This window comes from Heloderma suspectum, chromosome 2 (genome assembly GCF_057233095.1).
Source record: "Heloderma suspectum isolate Gila_16-S chromosome 2, 16-S_ref, whole genome shotgun sequence".
In the NCBI taxonomy this organism is placed as follows: Eukaryota; Metazoa; Chordata; class Lepidosauria; order Squamata; family Helodermatidae; genus Heloderma; species Heloderma suspectum.
In genome coordinates this window covers 268,118,315-268,127,304 of record NC_139459.1, presented here as the reverse complement: position 1 = coordinate 268,127,304, position 8,990 = coordinate 268,118,315, and the positions used below count along the sequence as shown (strand labels likewise).

At 46.4% G+C, this 8,990-nt stretch overlaps 1 protein-coding gene across 1 annotated transcript in view; it reads left to right on the top strand.

The window, feature by feature from the left end:
• Positions 1–8,522: 8,522 nt before the first annotated feature.
• CCDC69 (coiled-coil domain containing 69) overlaps positions 8,523–8,990 on the top strand; it is a 56,485-nt gene continuing 56,017 nt past the window's right edge. Inside the window, exon 1 of the mRNA XM_084839188.1 lies at positions 8,523–8,879. Within this exon, the coding sequence (XP_084695314.1) occupies positions 8,832–8,879 (48 nt within the window). The 5' untranslated portion in view covers positions 8,523–8,831. The remainder of the gene's footprint in view (positions 8,880–8,990) is intronic.

The window sequence follows — 8,990 nt, the reverse complement described above, 5'->3', positions numbered from 1 at the left end:
TAGCAAGGGATGTTAAAAACAACAAAAAGGCTTTCTTCAGCTACGTGCATAGTAAAAGGCAGAGGAAAGAAATGGTGGTTCAGCTATTAAATAAGGATGGCAAAACGATAACAGATGACAAAGAACAGGCAGAGGTGCTCAATTCCTACTTTGGTTCAGTCTTCTCCCAAAAGAGGGTCTATGACCCCCCTGGCAAAGGCGAAGTACAGGCTGAAGGGGCAGGATTGCAGCTTGAGATCGACAGGCATATGGTCAAGGAACACCTCATTACTTTGAATGAGATATGATAGCACTCTTCAAGTATTTGAAAGGTTGTCACAGAGAAGAAGGCCAGGATCTCTTCTTGTTCATCCCAGAGTGCAGGACACGGAATAATGGGCTCAAGTGACAGGAAGCCAGATTCCGGCTGAACATCAGGAAAAACTTCCTGACTGTAAGAGCAATACGACAATGGAACCAATTACCTGGGGAGGTGGTGGGCTCTCCCACACTGGAGGCCTTCAAGACGAGGCTGGACAGCAATTTGTCGGGGATGCTCTGACTTGGATTCCTGCATTGAGCAGGGGGTTGGACTTGATGGCCTTGTAGGCCCCTTCCAACCCTACTATTCTATGATTCTATGAAGTGGGCTATAGTTCACAAAAGCTTATGCCAGAATAAATGTGTTAGTCTTTAAGGTGCCACAAGACTCTTTGTTGTTTTTTCTACAATATATTTTTTTTAATGAACATGCAATTGGTCTGGCTGCAAATAGGATATGAGTAATTAAGGGTGCGATCCTATGCATGTTTAGACAGGGAAATGTTCTACAACTCCCAGCATTCCCCAGTTGTTGTTGTTGTTCAGTCGTTCAGTCGTGTCCGACTCTTCGTGACCCCATGGACCATAGCACGCCAGGCCTTCCTGTCCTGCGCTCTCTCCCGGAGCGTGCTCAAGTTCATATTCATTGTATCCGTGATGCTATCTAGCCATCTCATCCTCTGCTGTCCCCTTCTCCTTTTGCCTTCAGTCTTTCCCAGCATCAGGGTCTTTTCCAGGGAGTTTTCTCTTCGCATTAGGTGGCAGCACCCTAAAGGGCCAGTGGCAAGCAGTGCCAAAACAAAATGCACATAAACAATGCAGAAAGGCAAGACACCACCAGCCATGTTACCAACTTGCCCCATGGAACCCTCGTCCCGTCAAATGCATCCATAATGCTTTGCCAGTCCAGACTGGGCTGCATGACACTGCAGTTGCATTCTAAGTCAGAAACACTGCTGCCAACACCATCTGAAAAAGATGACAGGACAACATAGAAAGTACTGGAATACAACAGTATGGCAGAGATCATTGTCTGCATTTATTCTATTTCTATTCCATTTCTATTTTATTTATTATTACATGTATATCTCTCCATTTTTCCTTTTACAAGGAACCCTAGGCAGCTCATCTGGTCCTCCTCCTCTCCATTTTATCCTCACAACGACCCTGTGAGGTAGCTTAGGCTAAAAGTCAGTGACTGGCCCAAAGGCACCCAGGGAGCTTCATGGCCAAGTTGGGACTTGAGCCTGAATCTCCCGAGTCCCAGTCCAGCACACTAACCACTCTAGTTTACTGGGTCTCCAGTAAGGTTCTCAGTAAGTAGTAACTAAGTGAAATGGATAGTTTAAATTCTAGAGGAAGTGGCTCGTGCGGAAGCAACCCCAGCCCAAATGCACTTCTGCTTTCTATCCAGCAGGTGGTGTCCCAATCCCAGCGCGCCCAGGCAGCTGCCTTAATACAGGCTGCCCATGCCGTATCACTTCCACTCCAGAGAGTAGTCTGACAGAAAATTCCCAGTCCTTGTGCAAATTGTACCAACATTGCTAACTTCACCAGTGCACAACCGCTGGGTTTGTGCTTCGATAGCATAAATGTACAAGAGTTGATTTCCACAAACCAAAGCGTGGTTTAAGTGACAGAATGTTGCCGTGTATCTTCCTCACCTTCTAACAGGAGTGACCCTATACTGAGGGTGCCCTCCTCCAGGGTAGTCTATCTCATCCCTACCATGTTTGCCACTTTTCTATTCCAACTTCCATTCCACACTGCATGGCTACTGAGCATGCCCAATTCTCATTGGACTGTTTGCCTCCCCCCACCCCCCATAGGCTTCAAATTTTTGCTACCTCTGTAAATCTTAGGGTTTCCTCAAGCATGCCAATATCTCCCTCTTGTTTCTTGGTGCTCCGGTTTTGGCTCCAGTCCTGTCGGCACACACCACCTCAGTTTGCTATTAGAGGGATTCAACGACATATGACAGATAGGGATGCTGGAGAAATGCGAGACAGACTAAAATGAGCTCAGATTTCTAAGAATCCGACCTGCGGAATCCTCTGTAGAGCGACCTCTTCAGGCTGCACAGAGTCCGTGGACGTTCAGATGATTTTTTACTTTCCCAAAATTTACGCATATAAATTCGTAGGAAAATACGTACATTTCTGCTGAGGAAACATTGAATGGAATGGGGGACAATAGGCTAAATGTTACGTACTATGGTAAACTTACATAATTATTTATGTATTTTTCCGCATGACGAAAAAAATATCCGCATCCGTCTGTGGGCGGATGATGGAACAAAAGGTGCCTGACAATCCGCAAAACACAGATGGAGCAGATTTTACACAATCCGTACATCCCCAGTGACAGATAGACCTGTCATAGCTCTGATTGCTAAGAAGGGACCCGCGAGAGGCATTGGTTCCAGTGACCAGGTGCTGGAGACCACAAGCAGAATGTCTATCTCCATCATGCCCCGCTTGTGAGCTTTCCTCATGGTCTGGCCACTGTTGGAGACAAAGTGCTAATTACGTGGATCTGATAATATCAGTCTTACAGATGCATAACACACACCGAACCTGCCCCCCACACACTATTTTAATACGGTATCTATTTATCTAAGGCAGGGCTAGGTAACACATTGCCCGCATGTGGCCCTTGCTGCCCCCTGTGTGGTCCCTGCCACCGCACCGCTGAAATTCATGGTGGCAAAAACCATAGCTGGTGTGCTGCTGATTTTGGCGGCAAACTGCTAAGGAAGCCTAAAGCAGCCAGATCTTCCTTGTTTTCAAGCGAGATTTGCCCATTTTAGGCTTTTGTAGGAGTTCGCTAGTGGTTTGCTGCCTAAAATCGGGGGCTAACCAGTGGCTTTTTTTCCTGGCGCCCTGTGGAGTGCAGTCCATGGTGGGGGGGGAGACAAAAATTACACCTGGACTCTCAAAGTTGCCCACCCCTGATCTACTGGATAAGCTGCATTATTTAAGATGGAAGAGCCTCCAAACATTTTGAAATTCTAATCTGGGATCCCTTAACATGTGTTTATCAGTGGCAACTGCGTGACCAGAGCAGGCTGTGCTGTTTACATAGCAAATGTCATGCTAGAAATGGTAGCTACTTTTTTTAGGATACTTTGCTTTGTGTTTGTTTCCTGCTATTCTGGTTTAGCGCACAAAGGCCAAACTGAAAGTGTGGGAAGCTGCCAACAGGACATGCCTTAAATTTAAATATCTGCTGGTTGGCTGTGGGACTTCACAGTACCAGCTTCCCAGTAGCAGCATCCATAGTGTGGGGGGTGGGGGAGAGAGAGAAAAAGAAGGCAGAGGGCTGGAGGATGCAGCAGCAGGTCTGCTGGGAAGAGAGCATGCAGTTGGATCCTCCTGTCTGCCAGTTCCCTGGAGCCTGAAAGAGTCTTCCTTATGAAAGACAAATGTAGGCTCCATTCTGGGACCATTTCGCGGGGTGGTGGGGTGGGTGGCTTCGTTCTGACATGGATTCTGGGGGGCCGAATGCGCTGGCACGCATTCCTATTATGAATAATAGCATACTCACAAAACACACACACACATATGTGTGTGCGCACGCACACATACATGCACACACATGCTAACAGCAAACTCAAGTGCTGAGTTACGGCAGCTGTATAGCCAATATGCGGCTACTGAAAAGCAAGAGGGAGATACCAGCATGCTTAGGAGAACCCCAAGGTTTGCAGAAGTAGAAAAGTCTTTAGGGATTGGATCCAGATCTGTTGTTCCACCAGCAGAAGAATACTGCTTGCGGAATGGGACTTCTGTGTCCTCTTCTCTCCCCTGCAGTGCCCCGTGTCCTCCAAAGGACTTTCCAGGGCAGATTTGGAGTGGGGGGGCTTCAGGGGGAAAAAGGACACAGAATTTCCATTCTGCAATCGGTATCCTTCTGCTGGCAGAACGACAGATCGGGATCCAACTCAATAAAAATAAATAAACCTAAGGGAACAATCCCCGAAAAACCAGCCCAGTGGGGATTTCGCATGCTTCGTGGCCATTGAATGCTGTTTGTTGTGGGCAGGGAACAGAGGGAGGAAATAGAATGAGGTATCCTGGGAGAGGGCATAGCTGGCTGGCTGGCAGCTCATTGAACAGGAACTCTCTGCGTGTTCCACTTTTAAGAGCCTATTCATGAACAAGGTGAAGGAGACAAAAAAATAGGCTTGGCTGTGAGCCATGTGTCAAAGTGCATTTCTACAGGAGGCTTTTATTGCACGCTTGGATTGATTACCCATGGAATTTTGCAGGTCCTTCACACAACATCATCAACCTCCAGGGTGTCTCCTGTGCTTTCTGACCTTTATCCCACTTTTTTTAAAGATCGGAGATAACCCGATAAGGAACATTAATCCAACATATCAACTGTGTGTAATTGTGCAGTTCTGCTATAAACACAGCGTCATCTAGTGGCTGTAAAATGAAACATAGAGAACTTGCCAAGAAAGGAATTCTCTGATTCAAAGCACATTTCCACCCATGTAAAGGAGCCAATCTTAATCCTGCAAAGAATATGGAAGAAGAAAGCCCTGGTAAGGATGCAGGATTTTAGCCTTGTGTGGTGAAGCTCAAAGTTAGATGAAGGAGTTCTTATGCTCTTCCTTGCTAGACAGTGCTTGCACCAAAAATCTGGAGAAGAACATGGTGCAAGTAATCCCCTTCCCTCTAACTAAGGCCAAAGGGGCCCACTACCACTTTCACTTTAGTATAATGGTACACTTAAAAATATAATTTTAGCCATAGTATGAGCAATTTAAAAAGCAGCATGATTATTTAAACAGCAGATAGTGGATGGATACCAAGGACCCCAGTTTTAGCTTCTTGGGATGTAGGCAGCAAACCTAACAAAATAAATCTCTCCAGCAAAGACACTTCCACTGCACTACAGTATATCCCACACATCAGATACCATGGAAATGCCTCTGAAATTATTTACAGGCAGCTAATTTAACAGATTGGTGTGTGTGTTTTTTCAGGAGGCAACAACTGTATACATTTAGCTGGATTGCTCCCAGGCAGGCATTCCCCATTCTTCTGGCTGAGGGAAGGGCCTTAAGGGATGTAACCTAATCTTGCCTAGGCCCCCCAATTTAAATGGCAACATTTTAAAAACAAACATGTGCTGTAACTGAAGTCTGTAACCACAACACTCGCTGCCATGCTGCTGCCCAGAATGCAGGAAGCCCGCCCTAAAAACATATCCGACATGGTTATCGTATTACAGCTAATACTGGGCTGCTCCGAGGGAAGGAGACCACAGCGCTGAGAAGCAGTAGCCACAATGGGAGACCCTGACAGCACAGCCAAACCCACACGAGCCACAAAAACCACTGGTTGCAACGCTGCCCTTAGATGCAGATTTAAATATCACACCGCTGGGAAAGAAGAGCATGCATGCACAGTGTTGCGCATGCCTGGCTTCTGTTTGATCCGGGCCTTCAGGCACTAACTTCAGACTTTGTCCATGCTGTTTAGACCACCGGCAGAGTACCTGTCCAGGCGACAAATCCCTGGCATGTTAAATCTGCAGTCCTAATCCCATTTCCCTGGGAGTATGCCCCATTGAACCCGATGTGATTGCACCAGCCCAACCCAATTTGGTGCCCTCTAGTTGCTTGGAGCATCAGTTCCCATCAGCCCCAGCCAGCATGGCCAATGGTCAGGAATGCTAGGAGTTGTAGTCCAGAACATCTGGAGGACACCAGGTTGGGGAAGGCTGAACAGCACTTGCTTAGCAACCAAAGGCCCAGTTTATACAAGATGCCGAGCTGTTAAAAATTGGGCTAACATACACTGGCAAGAAAAGGTTTGTGAATGTTAATGATAATTATGGAAATTCCATAGTTGTACCATGATAGGTTTCATGAATCAAAACCAGTCCTTTTCTAAATATCCAATAGGATTTATATTAATCGATTACTTGTCTTGTGAAATAAAACCATGTACAAATTAGGCAAACAGTGAGTACTTGAGAGTCAGGGTATGTGCAAAACTAATTGAACCCGGGTTTGCATCAGCTCAATTAAAGGAAATAATTAGAATCAGGTGTTTAAGTAATTAGGTTGATCTTCAGGGTTAAGTTTGGGAGGCCCCACCCTAGAAAAGGATCAGAAACCTTGTGAGTTTGGTCTTTACCATACTGTTGTGTGGAAACACATCCTGCCACAACCAAAAGATTTCTCTGAGGACCTCAGAAAAGCAGTTATTGCTACTCATCCATCTAGAAAGGTTACAAAACCATTTCTAAGGATTTGGGGCTCCACCAATCCACTGTCTACAAATGGAGAAGCTTCAAGACCACAGTCACTCTACCCAGGAATGGTCATCCTACCAAAATCTCTCCAAGAACAAACCGGTGCATCATCCAGGAAGTAAAAAAGAACCCCAGAGTAACATCCAAGATCTGCAGGCCACTCTTGCCTTGGCTAATGTGAGTATTCATGACTCAGCGATTAGAAAAAGACTGAACAAGAATGCTGTTCATGGGAAGATAGCCAGGAGGAAACCATTGCTCTCTAAAAAGAACATTGCTGTCTATCTGAATTTTGCTAAAGATCACAGAGATGATCCCCAAGACTTCTGGAATAATGCTCTCTGGACAGATGAGTCGAAGGTAGAAATTTTTGTCTTCAATGAGAAGTGTTATTTTTGGCAAAAATAAGCACTGGGTTTGAACAGAAGAACCTCATCAAGCATGGTGGTGGGAACATGATGGTTTGGGCCTGTTTTACTGCCTCAGGACCTGGACGGCTTGCCATCATTGACACAACAATGAATTCTGCAGTGCATCAGAAGATTCTAGAGGAGAATGTCAGGCCATTTGTCTGTGAGCTGAAGTGAAAGTGGGTCATGCAAGAAGACAATGATCCTAAACATACATGCAGATCTACAGAAGAATGGCTGCAGAATGGCTGCAGAAGAAGAACTTCTGTATTTTAGAATGGCCTAGTCAAAGTCTGGACCTAAACCACATCAAAATGTTGTGGCTGAACCTCCTGAAACGAGCTGTACATGCAAGGAAGCCCTCAAATGCCGCTGAGGTAAAGCAGTTCTGTAAGGAGGAATGGGCCAAAACTGATGTGAGAAACTGACCAGCAGTTACAGGAAACCCATATTTGAAGTCATTGCTGCTCAAGGGGGTGTCACCAGGTACTGAATCTAAAGGTTCATATACTTTTCCACACATGGATATTGCATACTGAATCAGTTGTGGATAAATAAATGTTGAAAAAGCATAATGTTTGTGTGTCATTTGTTTACTCGGGTTATCTATTCTTTATCTAGGACTATGGAGTTAGATTAAGAGCTAAAAACATTTGAGGATGGAAATATGTGGCAATCCTAAGGGGTTCACAGACTTTTTCTCCTCATGGTACCCTTTGCTTTTAAGGAAAGTTGGACTTCAAATCTAATAAACAAAACAAACGTCTAAGAGCAGAAGAGAGCCAATCGACAACTGATACAAAACTTGAACAGCATCCTGAACACAGCTAATGACACGCAAAACAACTAGAACAGTATCTTAATAGATTCACAGCAGAGATGATCTTGAGGGATCTCCTCTTGGCTGTAATGAAATCTTTTCCTCTAGTATGTATTCTCTGCAAAGGACTGGAATAAGACAGGCAAAGATCTACTTCAGAGGTAGGCAACCTGATACCCTCCAGATGTTTAAGACTACAATTGGCTGGGGCTTATGGGAATTGCAGTCAAGGCTGTATGAGGCAGAGCAGCAAATGGTGCCTCACCCATCCACCAAGTCAGACAAGTTATTTTGGTACATGAGGTAGAAAATCCCACAAATACCTCTCCCCATCCCTGGCCATAGAAACACAGTAAGAACAAAGTAAGGGTGAGGTCCTATGAGATCCAAACTTGGAGGCTTAGGACCATCCAGTGCAGATCGGGAGATGCAGCAGGGGCAATTGTTGCCTCTGCCACGCCTCCCACTCTGCATTTTAGTTAGACAGGCTTTTTCGCCTGTCCAGCTGGGGTGCTGCATAGGGGGAAGGAAGGGGGCTGGAGAGGCCTGGGGATATTGTGTAAACCTGGCCATACTGATAGAGACAGATAGTTATTGGAACTATCTGATCTATAAACGTAAAGTCTTCTGCAGCTATTCTAATGCAAGGATCCAGAGGCCATCTGTCTCTCTCCCTTTCTCTCTGGTAGCCCGAGCATCTCAGGCTCCCTCTTCTGGCCACGTCAGCCACGCTCTAACCAAAACAGCGAGGCTTCTACTATTATCTCGCCCGCTGGGGTTTTAAAAAAACCAAAACACGCACACACCATAGAAGGCAGGCGGCCTTCGAAAGGGGCTTCTCTTCTGATACTTACGGCGCGGGACTGTCTAAGCGTGAAGTTCAAGTAGGCTGTTTTCAGGTTCAGTTTCGGGGTCTTGTAGGAGCCAGTGCACGGGATGGAGGCCTCCCCGTCCGGCGGCGGCTGCTCCTGCTGTTCCGTTTAACCCCTCGGCTTCCGTAGAGCTTTCCCCACCGCAGGCGAAGAGGGATGGGCTGCAAAGGGAGCAAACCGGGCTGCTGCGAAGGCAGAAGCAAGGTAAAGGGGGGGAGAGAGCGTCCAAGTCCGGGCGCGCGTTCGCACGGCTGGTTTCCGTTGACAGGCTGGCTTCCAGCGCCGCGGAGTGTGGCTCGGTGGGCGCTACGGGCG